Below are 23,657 nucleotides of genomic sequence, written 5' to 3'. Positions count from 1 at the left end.
CAACACCCGGGGTTAGTGTCCCCCCACTAACAACACCCGGGGTTAGTGTCCCCCCACTAACAACACCCGGGGTTAGTGTCCCCCCACTAACAACACCCGGGGTTAGTGTCCCCCACTAACAACACCGGGGTTAGTGTCCCCCCACTAACAACACCCGGGGTTAGTGTCCCCCCACTAACAACACCCGGGGTTAGTGTCCCCCCACTAACAACACCCGGGGTTAGTGTCCCCCACTAACAACACCGGGGTTAGTGTCCCCCCACTAACAACACCCGGGGTTAGTGTCCCCCCACTAACAACACCCGGGGTTAGTGTCCCCCCACTAACAACACCCGGGGTTAGTGTCCCCCCACTAACAACACCCGGGGTTAGTGTCCCCCCACTAACAACACCCGGGGTTAGTGTCCCCCCACTAACCAGTGTAAGGAGTCACTATGGGAAGTCACACTCCCTCCATCTTTATTTCACCTTTCTTGCTCCTTCCTCCTTCCTTCCGTCCCTGTTTCTCCTTCCGCCTCTCCTTCACTCGCGTCCTCTCCAGTTCCCCTGAAGCCCTGGTTCCTACCCCGACCCTCGCCTTACCCTCCCCGTCACTCTCATCCCTTAAACTTGTTACAAGGGCGGGTGGAGGGAGGCAGGGCTCACCTACAGGTGCCTGGCTGTCCGCCCTTCCACCTCATCAGAAACAAAATTAAAATCAAAACAAATGACAGTCATGGTTCACAAGGAATCAAACACCGACTTGAACCGTGTTCGAACCCGTGACTCGAGACTTGCATCGTTCACAACGAGTCTGTACTATAAATACTCACGACATCTACGTAAATGAAACTCGACTATACATAAACCTACAATATGTAAGAGGGAACGTCTGTTTGTTAGTCTCTATCCTAGGTTGGAGGCCAGACGCTCAGGGCTAGCCTTACGCAACTTTGCAGGGTGAATGGTCTTGGGTATGGGACGGATATGGGGAGTCTGGTCCCAATAGTGAATTTACTGCCCTACGTAATTAGTGAAATGTGGCTGGCACAGTCCCTGGACTTATTTTTACATATTCTGAGAGACATAGTGTAGAGTGGGCGGGGGGAGGGAATAACGGAGATGGGGAGAAGTGAGATGTTTGAGGAGAGGGAAGGAGAGGAGGAGGAGAAAGGTGGAGACGGGAGAGATTGGGAAAGTGTGTGGAGAGGGAAGAAGAGGGGGGATCGTAGGGGAGAAAGTTGCATAGTAAAGATATGGGAAAACAGAGAGGGCATAAGGCAAGATAGACGAGAGAGGGAGGAGATTTGGGAGAGAAGGGTGGGAGAGGGGGAGAAGATGGGGGTTAGAGACCCGGGAGCAGCAGGGTACCCCTGCAGTATATAACATTTATTGACACTTCTGACAAGTTTGTCATTATACAATACAGAATAATCCTCCAGTTGGTTGTTTGCTGGACAAGTCAAATACTGACTTACTAAAAACTAAGTCAGTATTTGACAGCCCTGACTGAAGGAGGGTTTAATATTTGAATACAATTCTTATAGTAAAATAAAGATGTGTGTTTGGCCTCATTGCTGATCGTTTCATTGGGGAAAATTGTTCTCAATTCCTAATTTCCCAATCAATAAAATCATCTAAGATGTTCCTCTCACATCACCTCACTTCTCATCTCTCTCACCAGCGTCATCAGGTCCAGTTCCCACTTAGTTCTCACACGAACAATATTTTTACCTTTCTTTTTTACCTTGTGTAGAATCCTTTTTTTAAAGTTTTAAGAGGCGGACACGCTACATCCACCAGCGGACTCTCACGCTACGCCCACATCCACCGGCGGCCTCTCGACGCTACGCCCACATCCACCGGCGGCCTCTCGACGCTACGCCCACATCCACCAGCGGACTCTTGACGCTACGCCCACATCCACCAGCGGACTCTTGACGCTACGCCCACATCCACCAGCGGACTCGTGACGCTACGCCCACATCCACCAGCGGCCTCTCGACGCTACGCCCACATCCACCGGCGGACTCTCGACGCTACGCCCACATCCACCAACGGACTCTCGACGCTACGCCCACATCCACCAGCGGAATCTTGACGCTACGCCCACATCCACCAGCGGACTCTTGACGCTACGCCCACATCCACCAGCGGACTCTTGACGCTACGCCCACATCCACCAGCGGACTCTTGACGCTACGTCCACATCCACCAGCGGACTCTTGACGCCCTCTTCAGCAGTCGTGCAGTTGGGTTAAGTGAGAGTCTGACTCTTGAGGGGGCGGCAGAATGGCGATCAGGTGAACTGTTGTGTCGTGACCACCGTGTGTATGTACTCGCCTAAATGTGTATGCAGGGTCGAGCATCAGTTCCTAAGCCCTGCCTTACATATATATCTTAACTATCACCTGCACTGTCTGGGTCTCGAACCCTGGACCCAAAGTGTGAGATGCCGACGCTCTATCCACTGGGCTATGAGCCGTCTTAAAAAAGGAACGCCGAGGCGAATGGAATGTTTGTTCCTACGGAAGTGTGGATGACAATTTGGTATGTCGTTATCACGTCTCCTCGATTTTTGTCTCACATGTAGTGAGGTTCATTTTCCTAAGTTTATCATCATAGTTCAATGCTCACAGTTCTGTATTCACCTAGTTGTGTTTGCGGGGGTTGAGCTTTGCTCTTTCGGCCCGCCTCTCAACTGTCAATCAACTGTTTACTAACTACTATTTTTTTCTCCACACACACACACACACACACACACACACACACACACACACAAGAAGCAGCCCGTGACAGCTGACTAACTCCCAGGTACCTATTTACTGCTAGGTAACAGGGACATTCAGGATGAAAGAAACTTTGCCCATTTGTTTCTCCCTGGTGCGGGAATCGAACCCGCGCCACAGAATTACGAGTCATGTGCGCTAGCCACCAGGCTACCAGGCCCCAATATCTGTTACTGGCCTCGCCGGGTACCTCTGGACCTTCTCTCATGGGTGTGTGTCAGTGGGAAGGTGAACAGTGAGTAGTTATCAACACAACCTCGGGAGGAGGTCCGGTATCGTGGGTGGAAAGGGGAGCAGTGAATTGAGAGTTGAATTTGGAGTAGAGGAATAGTGTTGGGGGGGGGGGGGGGGGGCAGTGCCAGGATGCCGGGAGGGACAGTGATAGGGTGCCAGGAGGGTCAGTGCCTGAGTGATATAGGAGGGTACTAACACTGGCAGTGGGGACAGGGGGCGTGGGCGAACTCAGGAAAGGGGGGGGAGGGTGGATGAACGGATGAAGGCCCAACCCTTCATCCAGCATGAGGCTGGATGAAGGGTTGGCCGAGTGGGTGTTCAATGGATTTTTTTGGGAATACTTAAATTCTGCCTCATACATAGTTCCTCCTCTGCTTTACTGCCTGCGTGGTGCCCAGCCCTCAGTTCGTTTTCTGATGTGATCTTTGCCCAGAAGTGGCTCCAAACACACTAGAACAGTCTGGAGGATCAGCAAGCTTGTGGTTCTTCGCAGTCGTTCATTTTTCCCTTTCTTTCAAGAGGGACGAGTCCCTTGAAGGGGGCAGAGGCCCTTGAAGGGGGCAGAGGCCCTTGAAGGAGACAGTACGCTCAATACACATGACCCGTATTATATTTATATATTATATATATATATATATATATATATGTCGTACCTAGTAGCCAGAACGCACTTCTCAGCCTACTATGCAAGGCCCGATTTGCCTAATAAGCCAAGTTTTCATGAAATAATTGTTTTTCGACTACCTAACCTACCTAACCTAACCTAACTTTTTCGGCCACCTAACCTAACCTAACCTATAAAGATAGGTTAGGTTAGGTAGGGTTGGTTAGGTTCGGTCATATATCTAAGTTAATTTTAACTCCAATAAAATAAAATTGACCTCATACATAATGAAATGGGTAGCTTTATCATTTCATGAATAAAAAATTTGAAAAAATATATTAATTCATGAAAACTTGGCTTATTAGGCAAATCGGGCCTTGCATAGTAGGCTGAGAAGTGCGTTCTGGCTATTAGGTACGACATATATATATTATATATATATAATCGTATCTAGTTCTCCTTTTTCCCGAGTTTGTATCTGTTTTCTAACCATCTGTGTATGATCAGGTGATTACCTTGAGGGGTTTTCGGGGCTCAGCGACGCCGCGGCCCGGTCGTCGACCTAGCTCTCCTCGTTGCTAGACTGGTCAACCAGGCTGTTGGATGTGGCTGCTCGCAGCCTGACGTATGGGGTTTAGTTCTCCAAAACTTCTTAACTGTTTCGTGTCAATGTCGATGTATAATTGAGATATTGATCAACTTGCTCTCAACTTCTCTGTTAGACTTGGTGGGTGTACGGCGGCCAAGCCTTGACCGACTCCCTGTGGTGTCTGATCAATTGTCTTCTGGGCCCAGATTCACGAACCAGTTACGCAAGCACTTACGAACCTGGGGGCTAGATTCACGAAGCAGTTACGCAAGCACTTACGAACCTGGGGCCAGATTCACGAAGCAGTTACGCAAGCACTTACGAACCTGGGGGCCAGATTCACGAAGCAGTTACGCAAGTACTTACGAACGTGTACATCTTTCCTCAATCTTTGACGGCTTTGGTTACATATATTAAACAGTTTACAAGCATGAAAACTTGCCAATCAACTGTTGTTATTGTTATGAACAGCCTCCTGGTGCTTCGGAGTTCATTAACTGTTTAATAATTGTAAACAAAGCCGCCGAAGATTGAGAAAAGATGTACAGGTTCGTAAGTGCTTGCGTAACTGCTTCGTGAATCTGGTCCCTGGCCCTTAATGCTCACCTGGATGTACTCACCTAGTTGAGATTCATTACTCACCTAGAGTCGTTCAGAGTGAATATCAGGTCAGGTCCGGCTGGTTCATTGTCTTTCATTCTTGTGGCTCCCTTGACATGTTGGCTCAGAGAATGTGTGCGTGTGTGCGCGCGCGCGTGTGTGTGTGTGTGTGTGTGTGTGTGTGTGTGTGTGTGTGTGTGTGTGTGTGTGTGTGTGTGTGTGTGTGTGTGTACTCACCTATTTGTACTCACCTATTTGTGCTTGCGGGGGTTGAGCTTTGGCTCTTTGGTCCCGCCTCTCAACTGTCAATCAACAGGTGTACAGATTCCTAAGCCTATCGGGCTCTGTCATATCTACACTTGAAACTGTGTATGGAGTCAGCCTCCACCACATCACTTCCTAATGCATTCCATTTGTCAACCACTCTGACACTAAAAAAGTTCTTTCTAATATCTCTGTGGCTCATTTGGGCACTCAGTTTCCACCTGTGTCCCCTTGTGCGTGTTCCCCTTGTGTTAAATAGACTGTCTTTATCTACCCTATCAATCCCCTTCAGAATCTTGAATGTGGTGATCATGTCCCCCCTAACTCTTCTGTCTTCCAGCGAAGTGAGGTTTAATTCCCGTAGTCTCTCCTCGTAGCTCATACCTCTCAGCTCGGGTACTAGTCTGGTGGCAAACCTTTGAACCTTTTCCAGTTTAGTCTTATCCTTGACTAGATATGGACTCCATGCTGGGGCTGCATACTCCAGGATTGGCCTGACATATGTGGTATACAAAGTTCTGAATGATTCTTTACACAAGTTTCTGAATGCCGTTCGTATGTTGGCCAGCCTGGCATATGCCGCTGATGTTATCCGCTTGATATGTGCTGCAGGAGACAGGTCTGGCGTGATATCAACCCCCAAGTCTTTTTCCTTCTCTGACTCCTGAAGAATTTCCTCTCCCAGATGATACCTTGTATCTGGCCTCCTGCTCCCTACACCTATCTTCATTACATTACATTTGGTTGGGTTAAACTCTAACAACCATTTGTTCGACCATTCCTTCAGCTTGTCTAGGTCTTCTTGAAGCCTCAAACAGTCCTCTTCTGTTTTAATCCTTCTCATAATTTTAGCATCGTCCGCAAACATTGAGAGAAATGAATCGATACCCTCCGGGAGATCATTTACATATATCAGAAACAAGATAAAACCGAGTACAGAGCCCTGTGGGACTCCACTGGTGACTTCACGCCAATCGGAGGTCTCACCCCTCACCGTGTGTGTGTGTGTGTGTGTGTGTCTGTGTGTGTCTGTGTGTGTCTGTGTGTGTCTGTGTGTGTCTGTGTGTGTCTGTGTGTGTCTGTGTGTGTCTGTGTGTGTCTGTGTGTGTCTGTGTGTGTCTGTGTGTGTCTGTGTGTGTCTGTGTGTGTCTGTGTGTGTCTGTGTGTGTCTGTGTGTGTCTGTGTGTGTCTGTGTGTGTCTGTGTGTGTGTGTCTGTGTGTGTGTGTCTGTCTGTCTGTCTGTCTGTCTGTCTGTCTGTCTGTCTGTCTGTCTGTCTGTCTGTCTGTCTGTCTGTCTGTCTGTCTGTCTGTCTGTCTGTGTGTACGCGTGTGACCGTTTCTTCCCTATACTAGTTAGACAATTGGGTTTCCACAGCGCCTTCTAGCCATTCCCTCTTCCCCTTCCCCTTCTTTGATCCGTCTCCGCCTCCCCTCCCGTCATCTTCCTGTCCTCTCCTCGCCCTAACTTCCTGCCCCCCCAGTGAAAGACGGCTCCAAGGTCCTGGCCCTTTGGACTGTCCTGGAAGGCAGCCAGGCCCCGGAGACGTCCAGGGCTGACTCTACTGAGGGAGAGAAAGGGAGAGAGGGATAGAAGGGAAAGAGAGAGAAGGGAGAGGGAGAGAAGGGAGAGGGAGAGAAGGGAGAGGGAGAGAAGGGAGAGAAGGGAGAGGGAGAGAAGGGAGAGGGAGAGAAGGGAGAGGGAGAGAAGGGAGAGGGAGAGAAGGGAGAGGGAGAGAAGGGAGAGGGAGAGAAGGGAGAGGGAGAGAAGGGAGAGGGAGAGAAGGGAGAGGGAGAGAAGGGAAAGGGAGAGAAGGGAGGGAGATTCCGTTCGTTACAGAGAGCAGGAACTCCCCCACACCAGACAGTGGTGTGGGTGGCAGAGGGATAATAATTAGTGAAGGGAAAACTACGTTAACAATGAACTGCCGGAGAGTGAACAGGAAGGTCAGGAGAGGCGTTTATCACAAAGAAATCACAATGGGCGTGATACATCGGTGAGAAAATGTATTTTGGGGTAATGGGGGGGGATTCGAACCGGCGTTCTGGTGATTCCCAGACACCTCGTGGCCTTTACCTGCAGGCCAGGGTGTAGGTAGGCCTATCGTAAAATAGGTAGAATTTTGGGTTGATACGCTTTTGTGGGTTATCTTCTTGAGGTTATCTTGAGATGATTTCGGGGCTTTAGTGTCCCTGCGGCCCGGTTCTCGACCAGGCCTTCACCCCCAGGAAGCAGCCTGTGACAGCTGACTAACTCCCAGGTACATATTTACTGCTAGGTGAACAAGGGTATCAGGGAAAGAAACTCTGCCCATTTGTTTCCGCCTCCGCCGGGATAGAACCTGGAACCTTAGGACTACGAGTACCGAGCGCTGTCCACTCAGCCGTCAGGCCCATATAAAGGGAACCTATAAAGGGAACCTATCAAGTGAAACGCCTCATTTTACTTCCCACAAATATCTCGGTTCTCATAACTGTGCAGAGGTGGTTGCGTTAGGCAATGTTCAAATGCACATTGAACTTTTAATATCTTTAATTTGAACTAATGCACGACATTTGTGCGTTCCAGTGAGTTCCACCCTGACCACGTCCTTCCCTCTCTCTTGACTAGTCCAGAGTGACCTTGTGCCCTCTCGTCATGGTCTAATATCGATTAAAGTGTGTTCTTATCGTGATTGTCAAACTAAATCTCTTGTATATTGTGAACATAACCCCTCTGAGATTCGTTTCTCCAGCATTGGTATTCAGTTTCTTCAGTCTCTCCTCGTAGCTCTAAACCTTTACCTCCGGGATCAGTTCGGGAGCACATAGCTGGATCTTTTTAAAGTTATTTTTTGTATAGCAGATTTGCCGGGGGTCATACAGGTGCACTTATAAAATACTGGTTTAACAGAGGAAACATTGAATCTTGTATAGCTTCTTATTTAGTTGCCAGAATCCTGCCAGACCGAGTCACTGATTTTATCCTTGTTGTTGTTGTTGTTTAAGATTCGCTACCTGGAACAAAACGTTCCAAGCAGCACGGGCTATGGCGAGCCCGTTTGACTTTATCCCGCTTATCAAGTATTAGCCCCAGACGTGCCCAGCCCTCTCAGCTGGTACGCTTCTGCGTCGTCTTTTATTGTCAAACCTTTTTTATTTTCCCTTTTAAGGTTAAACTATATTACCCTGGCGTGGGACCGCGCCTTCCCCTCTGGTGGGTATTTGGGGTCGTGTCATTTGTCCTGGACACCCGAGGTCCAGAAGGACGTCCTCGCGTGAGCGGGCGCCTGCGTCCTCGCGTGAGCGGGCGCCTGCGTCCTCACATTAACGTGGGTGTCCACGATGCTTCTGACCTGAGAAGTCGTGAGGTATTAAACATTTCGCTGTTATTTTAAATATTTTCAAGAGTTAAGCTCTTGAGAACAACTGCTTTTACAGCAGAACTGAACCGCAGCTGCCCTCGCTAATGGTTCTGACCAGAGGGGCCCCTCGCCACAGCTTCGGACCAGAGGGGGCCCCTCGCCACAGCTTCGGACCAGAGGGGGCCCCTCGCCACAGCTTCGGACCAGAGGGGGCCCCTCGCCACAGCTTCGGACCAGAGGGGGCCCCTCGCCACAGCTTCGGACCAGAGGGGGCCCCTCGCCACAGCTTCGGACCAGAGGGGGCCCCTCGCCACAGCTTCGGACCAGAGGGGGCCCCTCGCCACAGCTTCGGACCAGAGGGGGCCCCTCGCCACAGCTTCGGACCAGAGGGGGCCCCTCGCCACAGCTTCGGACCAGAGGGGGCCCCTCGCCACAGCTTCGGACCAGAGGGGGCCCCTCGCCACAGCTTCGGACCAGAGGGGGCCCCTCGCCACAGCTTCGGACCAGAGGGGCCCCTCGCCACAGCTTCGGACCAGAGGGGCCCCTCGCCACAGCTTCGGACCAGAGGGGCCCCTCGCCACAGCTTCGGACCAGAGGGGCCCCTCGCCACAGCTTCGGACCAGAGGGGCCCCTCGCCACAGCTTCGGACCAGAGGGGCCCCTCGCCACAGCTTCGGACCAGAGGGGCCCCTCGCCACAGCTTCGGACCAGAGGGGCCCCTCGCCACAGCTTCGGACCAGAGGGGCCCCTCGCCACAGCTTCGGACCAGAGGGGCCCCTCGCCACAGCTTCGGACCAGAGGGGCCCCTCGCCACAGCTTCGGACCAGAGGGGCCCCTCGCCACAGCTTCGGACCAGAGGGGCCCCTCGCCACAGCTTCGGACCAGAGGGGCCCCTCGCCACAGCTTCGGACCAGAGGGGCCCCTCGCCACAGCTTCGAACCAGAGGGGCCCCTCGCCACAGCCCTGGACCAGAGGGGCCCTCGCCACCGCCCCGGACCAGAGGGGCCCCTCGCCACAGCTTCGGACCAGAGGGGCCCCTCGCCACACCCCCGGACCAGAGGGGCCCTCGCCCGGGACCAGAGGGCCCGGGTATCATTAAGGGAACACGAAGCTCCGGGAACCCCAGTCAGGATCTGTACGTTATGGCTTATATCTTCTTTTTAATTATCTGAGGCAATAAAGACAGTCGCCCGTGTGGTGGGGCTAGTTGGTGGTTATTAAGGCTGGTGGTGGTTGGTGGGGTTGGTGGTGATGGTGGTGATGGTGGTGGTGGTGGTGGTTGGTGGTGGTGGTTGGTGGTGGGGGGTGGGTGAGGGAGACCGCTGTATTTCCAACACTTCCAACATTCACAACACACAAAGTTCACATCCAAATTAATACCATTGGAAAGACATTATACGACTCTTGCATCAAGGTGAATAAAATTCCCCCAAGTATATATCTATACATGTCCTCGATTTTAATTCTCCAACTGTATAAAAAATATAAACGCATTCCATACTTTTTTCATCTCTGGAAAAAAAAAACTTTTTTTCCAAGTGCTATATAGTCGCAATGGCTTGGCGCTGTCTCCCGATAACTCCCTTCCAACTATTTTACAAAAACAACCATTTTTGAACAGACGACACAAATATAGGAATGCGTTTATATTTTTAAGAGGTACTGTCTTACCAGAAAATTGCAAGATGATTGGTCTTAAGTTTAAGCAACTTGCATCGTGTATAAGATTCAAGTCAAGGTTCAAGTATCCCAAGTTATCGCTGCTGCTGAAGTAATGTTATAGTGAAGTCAAACCCCAGAATATTCCACGTCGATAACCTTACCTCACGCTAAAGTCTCGGAGTCATAATCGTTTAGTAGTGGCGGTGATGGCTGCCTTGAGACGCAGACCACTCCGCCACTTACAACACCAGTCTAAAAGAAAAAAAAAATCTTATACCACAAAAGCAAATTCGCGGTAAAGACCTCGTTATGAGGGCTTTCATGGGGTGAAGTTCTTGGCTGCACAAGAAAGGGTTATTTGCAATAGGATCTTATGTTGTGGGAAAATGCTGCCATCTGCATAGTGGCTCCGCTCCTACTGGAGGCTGAGGGCTAAGAATTTTCGTTTCACGGTCTTGACTCTATATGGGTTCTCCGTTTGATTTCGTTCACTTTGTTCTTCCACTGTTCATTTTCACGTTTCGTAATTCTGATATGTCATTATTTCGTTATTCTTCCCATTCTTTCCTCAGTGGACTCTTTTTTATTATTTTTATTATTATTATTATTATTATTATTATATTACTTTGGATGTCTCTAAATTTCTTTTGTTCGACAAAATAAAACAATGTTTTCACATTTTCGTGAATGGTTCTCTGGTTTCTTTCATATTTTTGTAGTTCTTTCTTAATCAGTTATTCGTATTATTGCAATTATCTTTCCTTTGGTACTGTGCCCTAATTTAATATCTCTCGCCTGTTCGGCCGTTCGTTCATGTATTCGGTCGTTTGTCCACGACTTCGTTGTTCATTCACGTTCTTCTTGTCGAACATTCCAAGAGTTATGCTGTTAGTTCGTGTTCAGCTGTTCTCTCGTGTGCTCGCTCAGTCCTGTTGTCCGGTCTTAGGTCGCCTGTTTGCTCAGCCCGTTCCCAACGACACTAAACTGTTGTGCTAAATGCCCCGAACCTAACCTACCCGAGGACCCAAAACAGAAAACGGGGATGTGTCAATTTCTCGAGCCGCTGCCATTTTTCGTACACAAGATGCGGGCTTTACGCGAGGCCAAAACCGTCAAAATACGGAGTACTATTAGGAGAACGGGTACTTTTCTTGCCCATCGTCACACTGTACCCTATTGGGTCTGTACCCTATTGTACCAATAGACTCCAGTCTTCCTGTTAAGTCTTGCTGGTCTGTGAGGTTCCGTTAACAGGAAGATGAGAACAGAGGAGTTATACTGGGTCTATGGAAGGCAGCTTCCTGTTTTTTACACCCAATTAGGTTCGTTATGAATATGTCTGGCCTACGCTCGAAACACTCCGGCGAGCTCTCGCGTGTGTGTGTTATGTTGCCCGGGAATTTCTCCATGAATCAATAGTCGTAATCCCTAACCAGGGATGATCTGGTTATCTTGATATATTACATGTGCAGGCACACATGTAGTGAAAAGGCACATGTGTAGTAGAACCGCAGCTGTAATTATCTAACTTGTCATATATCTCCTGATTTCTCTCTCCCTCACTCCCCTCCCTTTTATATATCTATCTCTATCTCCCTCACCCTCCCTCCCTCCCTCCCTCCCTCCCTCTCCCTCCCTCCCTCTCTCTCTCCTTACTTCTACAATCCTTGAGCTGAGCAAGAACTGGCAACACTGCAAGCCACATAAAAAGACCTCAAACCGTATGGCAACAGGCAGGATTTTCGACTTTTCATGCCCTCACGACCCCCAGCACTGCCTTGCCCCACTCCTGCCGGCCGGTCCCTTCTGTAATGACCACTTCCATTTGGTTTCAATCTACGGTGATACAGAAGCTACGACGGACTAGAGGTTTCTCGTAGCATAGTGAGTGCTAAGACGAACACGTGCGGCAGGGAGGGAGGTAGATAAGACCTGGCTTAGGGTAGTGAGGATTACGGGGCTCACCATAGCCCGTGCTACATGGACATTCCGTTCTGAGTAGCTAAATCTAAAACAACAACGGTAGTGAGGAGGTTGTTAAACCCTGGCTTAGGGTGGCGGGGAGGTTGTTAAACCCTGGCTTAGGGTAGTAGTGAATAAGGAGACAGATTGAGGTAAAAAAATTTCAGAAACGGTTGGGCACTTCCATGCCGACTTGACCCTGTTGGGCCAGATCGTCCATTCCTCTTGTTTGGGTGGTTAGGTTAGGGCACAGTCAGCGCGCTCCTGGCTGGCTGGCGGTGGTCGGGTGGTGGTCCCCCCTGGGGTCCCGGGGGGGACCACCACCAATGGTGTACCTGAGGAACTGGTGCCCTATCCTAACCTGTTTTTTTTGCACGATTTGTCTCGAGCTTTTAAGATGAGTCTAGGGCCTCAATGAGGGGGTCTCTACTTATGAGAGGTACCGAGGATGAATGTTCAATAGTTGGAAACCAAAAAATACACTGGTGAAAGGCGTATAAACGTTTTTGGAGTATTTTAATGGCATGAGCAAAAATGCACGATTTGTCCCGGGGGTGTTACGAGAGTACTACGGTATCAATTTGGGGGCCCTTACTTTTGAATGGATCAGAGGGTGAATGTTCAATAGATTCAAACCAAGAAACACAGTTGAAAGCGAATATAGAAGTTTTTGGAGTACTTTAATGAGGCTATGACTGAATACTATAGGGAGTCCTTGGGTACAGCTCCATTTTCTGTAATGGTCAGAGGTGGATAACCCCAGTGGGGGTCAAGCATACAAGGGGGGGTCAAGATTCCTTACAAAGACCAAGTTTGGATATATAGGTGTAGTAAGCCTTATCTTGAATTTGCATGATACTGTGGGGTACATTGACATGAAGGGCGAGTCATAGGACAGGATCTGCATGTGAGATGGGTCATATTGGGGTTTTAAAGAAGTTAAGATAGCTTTAAAGAGTCCTGTGTGCTTGATAGTGGGGAAATGTTCAGTCAATAATTCTCGTGTTTTGAATCTGAATGAGGGGTCCTAGTTTGCGTTCTAGTCGTAAAATGAGTTCCTTAGTATATTTGCTATGGAAAATGAGCTTTCAGTACTCTATATAATTTGAAATGAGGTCAAGAAAGACATGTTTATGTGCGGGAAGAGTCAGGTTGGAAACTGTTTATTTCAGTCATCCCCCTTGGCTTTGCTCCGTTTTCTGTAGCTAAAGTAAAGATTCCAATTTCTGTGGTATTCAGTTGAATACTGGTGAAAAAAGGCTTACTTGCATTTGTATGGTTCTAACCTGTTTATAGATATATTTTTCGGGCCTCAAATTAGTTTTTAATATGAAAAATAGCATCAAATGTATGTCTATCTTTTGTAATAAACGCTACAAGCATTAACAATACCTGTGATATTTCATAGCATACGAAAAGAAGTTTAAATAGTGGGGCCTCAGCCATATTGTGTTGGGGTTGACACTCCAAACATTAATTTGACACTCGTAAATATACTATAAAGGAAAGTAGTTGAGTTGTTTAAAAAATTTAATACATTCTGGGAATATGTTCGTATTCTGTATTAAATTTCATTTTTTAGCATCATAATAGTTTTCAGCTATTGTGGTGGGGGCCCAATAACTTCATATAGCGCATCGACTTATGTCAGTGCCGTGGTATATCAAGCGCAAAGGTTTTCAGAAAATGTTACACCTCCACCTTTCAAAAAAGTGAAAAGATGAATTCATTTTGGCATTACTGTCATTACTTTGGAAGTTTTTTAATTATAGCACATGCTTAAACAAACTCGCTGGCAAAAACAAACTCATTTTTTTTTTGTTTAACTTGCACAAATAAACCCAGGGCTTTCACATTCCCGCAAAATACTTAGTCCCCCCTAAACTTAAAACAGTTGCACAATCTTACTTAAACACATTGCTAAACTCTTATACACAAACAAAAACTCAATTTTTAACTTACACAAATAAACCCAGGGCTTTCACATTCGCGCAAAATACTCAGTCCCCCCTAAACTTAAAACAGTTGCACAATCTTACTTAAACACATTGCTAAACTCTCATACACACAAACAAAAACTCAATTTTTAACTTACACAAATAAACCCAGGGCTTTCACATTCGCGCAAAATACTTAGTCCCCCCTAAACTTGAACACTCACAATCTTACGGTGCTTTAATTTCCAAAGGCTTCCAAACCTGCACAGCTGACTGCGGCTGGATGGATTACAATTGAGCCAAAAACAGTTGGTCAGGGCGAGATACGGCCTCATTTTTAGAGACATTTACTATAGCAAAAGCTTGAACGTCGAGAACTGAATGCGGGCCTGCACGAGAGTTGTTCTTGGCACTCAAATGTTTAGAGATTAAAATACATAGAATCTGCAAGAGCCCACCCAAGTCGCTCACGCGGGCAATAGACATGTTTTTCGCCCAAGTGTATTTATTTAAAATAAAAATACGTCAGATAGAAAGATTTTTCGCATTGCTATTATATTTACCTTATAAAGCCTCTTTATAAAAATGATATGCCACTGTGTATTATGATTGTTTTATATTAAATATTGCATAAATACTTACACGATTTCATAAACAAAAAATTATTTTAATGAGCCATGTTAGGAAGGCATCATCATTACAATAAATGCAAACTTTTAAACTAACTAAAAATTATATATCTCATAGAGGAAGATTTATTCTTCAAGATATATGTTATTGTTTAAGAGTTTCATTCTATATCAAAAGGTTGTCAATGTTTTCAAAACTCTGGCCTACAATTTTTTTTTAAGGTGTTCCGAGGGAGTAAATCTTGCTTCCTCTCTTTCTCCCACGTGCGTCCTCATTTGGACCGGATGCAGAGTAACCTTCAGTGCAAGTCCTGACTCAGTTCCCCAACGTCCAAACTATTGGACATTGCAAAATTTCACTAAATAATGCGGTATTTTAGTTGCCCCCTCTAATTATAGAGATTTTAATCTCTAAACATTTGAGTGTCAAGAACAACTCTCGTGCAGGCCCGCGTTCAGTCCCCGACGTTCAAGCTTTTTTCTATAGTAAATGTCTCTAAAATGAGGCTGTATCTCGCCCTGACCAACTGTTTTTAGCTCAATTGTAACCCATCCAGCAGCTGTCTGCTGGATAGAAGGGCAGTGGGCCTGATAAAAAAAAAAAAAAAAAAATAAACATAAATTGTTAGACTAGCTCTTTACATATGCTAGTTTAATTTATTAGATGATGATGCAAGAGGAGCCAGTACACATCTATGGATCAACCAATAAAAGCAGCAGACTTCTAGATGTTACTACTGCTCGGCTTAGCCCCCCCCCCCCATAGCAAAATGGGAATAGGGGGGGGGGGTGCATTAATAAAATGAATTAAAACTAACATTCAATTATATATTCTCAAACTTATGCAAAAAAAAAAACTTTACAATCACATTTGCAAAACTTGCACAAATTAATTTTGGCAATTTCGTTTACCCATTATTTGTTTGTTTTTCTTGCTTGAGCCAAAAATGAATTGTTGGGCTCATTACCAGAGTCCATTTCCCACCGTGGTAACCCTTCCCACTACCCGCCCCACATGATGGGATTCATAATAAATGAACTAAACTAGCATTCAATTATATTCTCAACAAACTTATGCAACCCCCATATATAATTACATTAGCAAGCTAACACAAATTCATTGAGCAAGTTTAACTATTCGCATACTTTGAGTCATTATATAATGGAATACGAAAAGGAAATTCGCAGAATTCAGAGATAACACCATCAATGGAGTCCAAGAAATACGCTTGTACTTCATTCATAATGATGCGCTGCCAGGAATCTTAGCAAAGTAACCAAAATATTTGCTTACTGTATGTATGTGCAGGATGCACATGACTCTCCGGTTAGGTGGTTGTGGAGTGAGACCAGCAACTGCAGACTTCCCATAGTCGTAAAAATGCCTTGCATAGAGACCGTTGCAAGCCTCTTGTTGAATCACTTAGGGTGCATATATGTGTGTGTACTCACCTAATTGTGCTTGCGGGGGTTGAGCTCTGGCTCTTTGGTCCCGCCTCTCAACCGTCAATCAACTGGTGTACAGATTCCTGAGCCTATTGGGCTCTATCATATCTACATTTGAAACTGTGTATGGAGTCAGCCTCCACCACATCACTTCCTAATGCATTCCATTTACTAACTACTCTGACACTGAAAAAGTTCTTTCTAACGTCTCTGTGGCTCATTTGGGTACTCAGCTTCCACCTGTGTCCCCTTGTTCGCGTCCCACCAGTGTTGAATAGTTCATCCTTGTTTACCCGGTCGATTCCCCTGAGGATTTTGTAGGTTGTGATCATGTCCCCCCTTACTCTTCTGTCTTCCAGTGTCGTAAGGTGCATTTCCCGCAGCCTTTCCTCATAACTCATGCCTCTTAGTTCTGGGACTAGTCTAGTAGCATACCTTTGGACTTTTTCCAGCTTCGTCTTGTGCTTGACAAGGTACGGGCTCCATGCTGGGGCCGCATACTCCAGGATTGGTCTTACATATGTGGTGTACAAGATTCTGAATGATTCCTTACACAGGTTCCTGAACGCCGTTCTGATGTTAGCCAGCCTCGCATATGCCGCAGACGTTATTCTCTTTATGTGGGCTTCAGGAGACAGGTTTGGTGTGATATCAACTCCTAGATCTTTCTCTCTGTCTGTTTCATTAATGTGTGTGTGTGTGGGTGTGTGTGTGTGTGTGTGTGTGTGTGTGTGTGTGTGTGTGTGTGTGTGTGTGTGTGTGTGTAACGAGCTTTCAAGAGATTGTCACTTACATAGCTAAACAATATGTAGGGTTCAGTTTCCAAATCAATTATGCGGCTCTCGAACCCTTTTCCCCCGCTACATGCGGGAGATCCCTTTTATTTTCAGCTAAAATATGCATTATATTCAGGGGGGTTCGCCGTGTCATAGCACAACCAAAAGCCCAATATACTCCCCTAAACTTTCCCTATACGTCAACTTTTCCGTTGTACGTCAGGCTGCGAGCAGCCGCGTCCAACAGCCTGGTTGATCAGTCCGGCAACCAGGAGGCCGGGCCGCGGGGACGCTAAGCCCCGGAAGCACCTCAAGGTAACCTCAAGGCATCCCATCTAAATTTAAAAAAAATGCATTTCCAATACCCAATATTATATATATATATATATATATATATATATATATATATATATATATATATATATATATATATATATATATATATATATATATATATATATATGCAAACAAGCCTGAATGGTCCCCAGGACTATATACAACTGAAAACTCACACCCCAGAAGTGACTCGAACCCATACTCCCACAACTGGTATATACAGGGACGCCTTAATCCGCTTGACCATCACGACCGGACATAAGGAAGTGATAGCCGAGGCTATATGAACCACTTCCCCGCCGGCACTCGGATGGTAATCTTGGGCATAGCATTTTATCAAATCACCTCATTCTTTGGGGCACACGTGAGGAACACAAATGCAAACAAGCCTGAATGGTCCCCAGGACTATATACAACTGAAAACTCACACCCCAGAAGTGACTCGAACCCATACTCCCACAACTGGTATATACAGGGACGCCTTAATCCGCTTGACCATCACGACCGGACATAAGGAAGTGATAGCCGAGGCTATATGAACCACTTCCCCGCCGGCACTCGGATGGTAATCTTGGGCATAGCATTTTATCAAATCACCTCATTCTTTGGGGCACACGTGAGGAACACAAATGCAAACAAGCCTGAATGGTCCCCAGGACTATATACAACTGAAAACTCACACCCCAGAAGTGACTCGAACCCATACTCCCATACAACCCATACTGAGTGGGTGGGGGAGGGACAGTATATATATATTGTGACGATAATCTCCTTCAAGAGATTGAGCCTGCTCTTCCCTCCATAATTACGTCTTCACAATTATATAAAAAGACTATGGAAGAAATGTCCAACAACGACAACAACACCAGCAAGGCTTGCCAGGGTGAGCAGAAACGTATGCAGCCAGCCACCTGTTCGAACTCCAACCACCAAACTACCCGTTGATCGCTATGGCTCCGCTGATTGGTCGCCGGTCTGGCTGCACCTGCCTCGCCCCCCCCAATACTACCTGATGTCTGGGGTCGCCCCAACATCAGTCCTCAGAATGTTCAGTGCTTTCGTGGCCAGCACTCCTCCCAGCTAGACTCTAGCGTGTACTGAGAGAGGTGGTGGCTTTAAGCCAATATTCCAGCACCTCCCACTTAACTTTTGTATTGCACTTCTTGTTATTTTGCCTTAACGTAACTTTTCATTGTGTCATTTAAGTATTCTTATTATTTTGATTGATTTTATTATAAGAATTTGTTTGTGCATTATTTTCATGTTTTGATTTATTTAACGTAATTAAAATTTCATTGTTAAAGTTTTACTTGCGTTTTGTGTGTCTTCTCCTTACCTTACCACAGACGAAGTTCCAGTTTTTCTATTTTTTTTTTATAACTATGTGACGAGGCCATACCCCTAGCCTTAAACAGCCGAACACCAACGCATTACCGTCACAAGTTATATGGGGCCCTGTCCTAGGAGCTTCACTCAGGTACTGGTGCCAAGTGGTAATTTATGGTAAGCGTATTTAACTTTGTTAACGTAGCTTTACTATTTTTCATTCAATTTCATTTTTTATAAGGTGCGGTGTATTGTGCATTACGAGAGTAACATATAGTGAAGGTGAGACAACTTTGGATTACGTGGTGACTGTAGGCCTCAGTCATACTCTTAATTGGTCATCTCTCCCTCCTTGTTATTACTCGTGTTTACCATCTATGTCCCTTGAATATTTCTCATTCTGACAGATCATCATATTGGTACCCTGGTACTGTGGTCTGCCCCGGGTCAAGAGTACCCAATCTTCTGCAATCTGACTGTAGGAGGACAAAGAGGGCCATAGTTCCTCTAGCTCGAACTTTAGTTGCTGAATTGGGACCTCAGCAGCAGTTCTCGTCACCAGTTGACACCTCGCACCCCTACACGTCAGTCAGAGATGATGATACATACAACGGTAGGGAATTAGCTTATTTTTTCAGAGCACAAAAGTTCGCTAATTCTGTAAGTATCATATTAAATTCAGTAGGAAAAACTTGCTTTATGTCCTATAGAGACTCGGCAAGGTATGCCTACATCCTTGGACTACCAATTTTACTTTTGAAGCATTTGACTGTTTCATTTGTTTTCGAAACTCTGTTTCATTTGTTAGTAGGATTTTCTTGCCCTTATTCTCTTACATGAGTACCGGGTACAAGATTTCCTGCGCCCTTGATTTAATTTAATCATTTAATATCTTTCACTTAACGTTAATTGTTAAAGATCACACAGGATAGGTACCAGTTGCCACGTTGTCCTGTTTCTGACATTTCATTATTGAACATTCGTGTACCTTTATTTGCTAATTTCACCATGTTTCGTCTCCAAACTTTCCGTGCAAATCCAGCAGGTGAAATAGGGACTTTAAGTCGTGCCAAGAGGACTGAATTACAAACTCTTGCACATGAGTATCAACTAGAAGTTCCCTACCAAGCCAACAAAAATGACCTACACAACCTGTTGCTGGATTACTATTTAGAGCAAGGTAAGATAGACTCTGAAACTCATGAAACTTACTATATTGCAGATAAAACTGATTTGGCAACGCTGAAACTCAAACTAGAGCTGGCCAAGATTGAACGTGAGCAGCAAAGGGAAGCCCGCGAACAGCAAAGGGAAGCAGCTGACATACGAAGGGAAGAGATCGCCCTCAAGGAACGTGAGTTTGCAATGCTCCGTGAACGTGAACGCTTACAGCTTGAAACCAAACAACGCGAGTTGGAAATACAACGCGAACATGACAAGCAACAAGCGACTCTGGCTCTTGAGTGTCGTCAACGGGAATACACGTTGGAAACTTCACACCTCGCTCAACGCCAGCAAGCTACTGCCAATCTTCCCGTCAGTTTTAATATATCACATGCAAGTAAGTTAATGCCATCCTTTGTAGAAGCAGAAGTTGATGTGTTCTTTACCACCTTTGAAACCCTTGCTAATCAACTCAGTTGGCCTGTCGACCAATGGGCCACACTTCTCAGAGTCCATCTTACAGGTAGAGCTGCAGTCACACTCAGTACTTTGGCGTCTGAGAATGACTACTACACTCTGAAACAAGCAGTGTTGGACGCCTACCTCCTCTCTACTGAAAGTTATAGAAGGAAATTCCGTGACCACCTGAAGGCAAGTACCACTACCTTCCTCGAGTTTGCTAACACGAAACGGAGGTATTTCATGAAATGGCTGGAAGCAGCACATGTCTCTACTTTTACAGAACTCGTCAACCTGATGCTTGTTGAAGAATTCTTGAGACGTGTGCCGCCTCCTGTCCGCCTCTACTTAGCAGATAAAGAAGAAACCGACTACCTGAAGTGTGCTAAGTCGGCTGACACTTACAGCCTCATCCACCGGCTGACACCTGAACCATCCTCCAGTAAGAAGTCGTGGTACAGTTACGAGAAGGTGAGCCCCGATCAAGCTGGTTCACAACTGTACTGCAAATATTGTAGACTCTATGGACATACCATAGACAAGTGTGGTAAGTCTCAATACAAGGGAACCACTGACCAACAACGACCCAAACCAACTCCTCCTAAGTCCGGTAAGCCTGTGATGAATGTTGGTGTTGATGTTAATGATCTTTCTCTTTTCAGTAACCACCTGTATACTGGAACTGTCTCTGCCAACGGTTCAAATCCGGAGGGACGTTTCAAATTGAAGATCTTGAGGGACACAGCGGCTCTACAATCGATCATCTTGAAGTCGGCTGTGCCCAACATAGTCTACACCGGGGAAACAGTCTTCATCACTGACCTCACTGCTACCACTCCATACCCTCTCGCCAGAGTCCACCTGGATTGTCCCTACGTGAACGGGGAAGTCCAAGTCGCCGTCAGGGAAAAGCCTTTTCCCATGCCTGGAGTGCAACTTCTCCTAGGCAACGACTTGGCAGAAGACCTGCAACCGACCAACCTGATCGTCATGGACAAACCCCAGGTGTGTAACTCTGTGCCCATAAACCCTATTCTTGAGTATGTTCCAGCAGAGGTTCAAGAGAGTGATGAAGTTTCTCCTCCGGTTCTCGTGACCACCCGTGCACAAGCCGCACGTCCAAAGCCAGCTGACTCTACTGCTACCGCTGTCCCTCAAGACCCTCAGAAACTACCCCCGCATCTGACCAAGTTAGAGTTCCGTAAGTTGCAGAGGGAAGATCTTACTTTAACACCATTGTTTTTCCAGGCTGAGACTCAACCCGACAGTATTCCTGGGTTCTTCCTAGAGAACGACTTGCTCTACCGCAGATATAGACCCAGTAAACTGAAGGAGGAGGACGATTGGGCCAACACCGAACAACTTGTGATTCCCACCAGCCTGCGGCCCACTATTCTACACCTGGCCCACGGAGCATTCTCCCACTACGGCTTCAACAAGACTTACCATGGAATTCGTCAAGACTACTACTGGCCAGGTATGGTAAACAACGTCAAACAGTACGTAAAACAGTGTCATACATGTCAGATGGCAGGCAAACCGAACGTCTCCATTCCCAGAGCACCACTGATTCCCATACAGGTGCCTGCGGAACCTTTCCACAGACTCATAATAGACTGTGTTGGTCCTTTACCTCGGACCAGTTCAGGTAACGCCTACATCCTAACCATCCTGTGTCCTACCACCAGATTTCCCATAGCAGTTCCAGTGAAGAACATCACGGCTGCTACGGTTATCAAACATCTATTGAAGATCTTCACTCAATACGGATTTCCCAGGGAGATTCAAAGTGACTGTGGCACCAACTTCACCAGTGATCTCTTCAAAAGGACACTGGAGGAGTTCAACATCAAACAGGTATTGTCCAGCCCCTATCATCCTGCTTCACAGGGTTCTCTTGAACGTAGTCATCAGACCATCAAAGCACTCTTGAAAAAGTTTTGTAGTGAAACCTCAAAGGATTGGGATAAGCAGATTGACCTAATAATGTGTATTTTCAGAAGTCTCCCCAATGAGTCCCTAGGAGTATCTCCTTATGAGATGCTCTACGGCCGTAAGTGCCGTACTCCCCTTAAGGCTTTCAAAGACTCTCTCAGAGATGCCACCTTCAGTGAGCATCAGAATGTGCCCCAGTTTCTTCAAAACCTACAGCACATTCTAGAGAGAGTCCACCGCTTTGCCCATGATAATCTATTGAAAGCCCAGGTGAGAATGAAGACTCATTACGACCAAACCAGCAAAGTAAGAAAATTCAAGCCGGGAGACTTCGTCCTTGCCTATTTTCCTATCCCAGGTTCACCTTTACAAAACAAATTTTCAGGACCCTACTGCGTCAAAGAGTGCAGAAACAACAACACATACGTCATAGAGACTCCAGATAGGCGGCGGAAGACCCAGCTGTGCCACGTCAACCTCCTGAAGCAATATAATGGTACTCCTCCCACTGTCTTGACTAACTATTCCACATTCACAGAACCCTACATCCACAGTGAGACCATCCCGGCTTCTTCTCCCGAAAGCACTGACAAGGAGTCGGCGCTTTCTAATTCCAAAATCCTTAATGATCTTCCCAAATGCTTTCAGGATAATACTCGTGCTCCTATGCCCTCTTCTAATTCCACTCTCACCTCGTCAGATAAGCCCTACATCCTCCATGTCGACGCCAATGGTACCGACGATGGTGGTGTCGTGATGCAGCAACGAGGCGAGAAGAATACACCTGTCAGCGACTACTGCTACAAGGAACGACGGAACAATTGGCAAGGAGCTACTCTTCCTCATCCTGAAGCTTCAGCACTTCACTCCACACCTGAAAAGTGCTCGGTCCACCATCAATACGGACCACACCACCCTACACCTCCTGCAGCACGCCCACTTCTCATCTCAACGTCTTCTACTATGGGCTTGCTAACTGCAGAAATTCAACCTGGAGACACGCTATACCAAGAGTCTGACAACATCTTAGCCCATGATCTCTCCAGAGTTTATGAAGTAGAAGCAACTCCATCTAATACTCCACCACATAACGACGTACTTCTTCCAGAACCGCAGGCTTCGGGGGAGAGTTGTGACGATAATCTCCTTCAAGAGATTGAGCCTGCTCTTCCCTCCATAATTACGTCTTCACAATTATATAAAAAGACTATGGAAGAAATGTCCAACAACGACAACAACACCAGCAAGGCTTGCCAGGGTGAGCAGAAACGTATGCAGCCAGCCACCTGTTCGAACTCCAACCACCAAACTACCCGTTGATCGCTATGGCTCCGCTGATTGGTCGCCGGTCTGGCTGCACCTGCCTCGCCCCCCCCCAATACTACCTGATGTCTGGGGTCGCCCCAACATCAGTCCTCAGAATGTTCAGTGCTTTCGTGGCCAGCACTCCTCCCAGCTAGACTCTAGCGTGTACTGAGAGAGGTGGTGGCTTTAAGCCAATATTCCAGCACCTCCCACTTAACTTTTGTATTGCACTTCTTGTTATTTTGCCTTAACGTAACTTTTCATTGTGTCATTTAAGTATTCTTATTATTTTGATTGATTTTATTATAAGAATTTGTTTGT

At 46.7% G+C, this 23,657-nt stretch overlaps 1 protein-coding gene across 1 annotated transcript in view; it reads left to right on the top strand.

The window, feature by feature from the left end:
• Positions 1-9,571, top strand: part of LOC123763413 (collagen alpha-1(I) chain-like) — a 34,601-nt gene extending 25,030 nt beyond the window's left edge. Inside the window, exon 2 of the mRNA XM_069303203.1 lies at positions 8,493-9,571. Within this exon, the coding sequence (XP_069159304.1) occupies positions 8,493-9,571 (1,079 nt within the window). The remainder of the gene's footprint in view (positions 1-8,492) is intronic.
• The last annotated feature ends 14,086 nt before the right edge of the window (positions 9,572-23,657 follow it).

Source organism: Procambarus clarkii, chromosome 49 (genome assembly GCF_040958095.1).
Source record: "Procambarus clarkii isolate CNS0578487 chromosome 49, FALCON_Pclarkii_2.0, whole genome shotgun sequence".
NCBI classification, from domain to species: domain Eukaryota; kingdom Metazoa; phylum Arthropoda; class Malacostraca; order Decapoda; family Cambaridae; genus Procambarus; species Procambarus clarkii.
The sequence above is the reverse complement of the archived record's forward strand: the minus strand, read 5'-3'. Positions and strand labels throughout refer to the sequence as shown.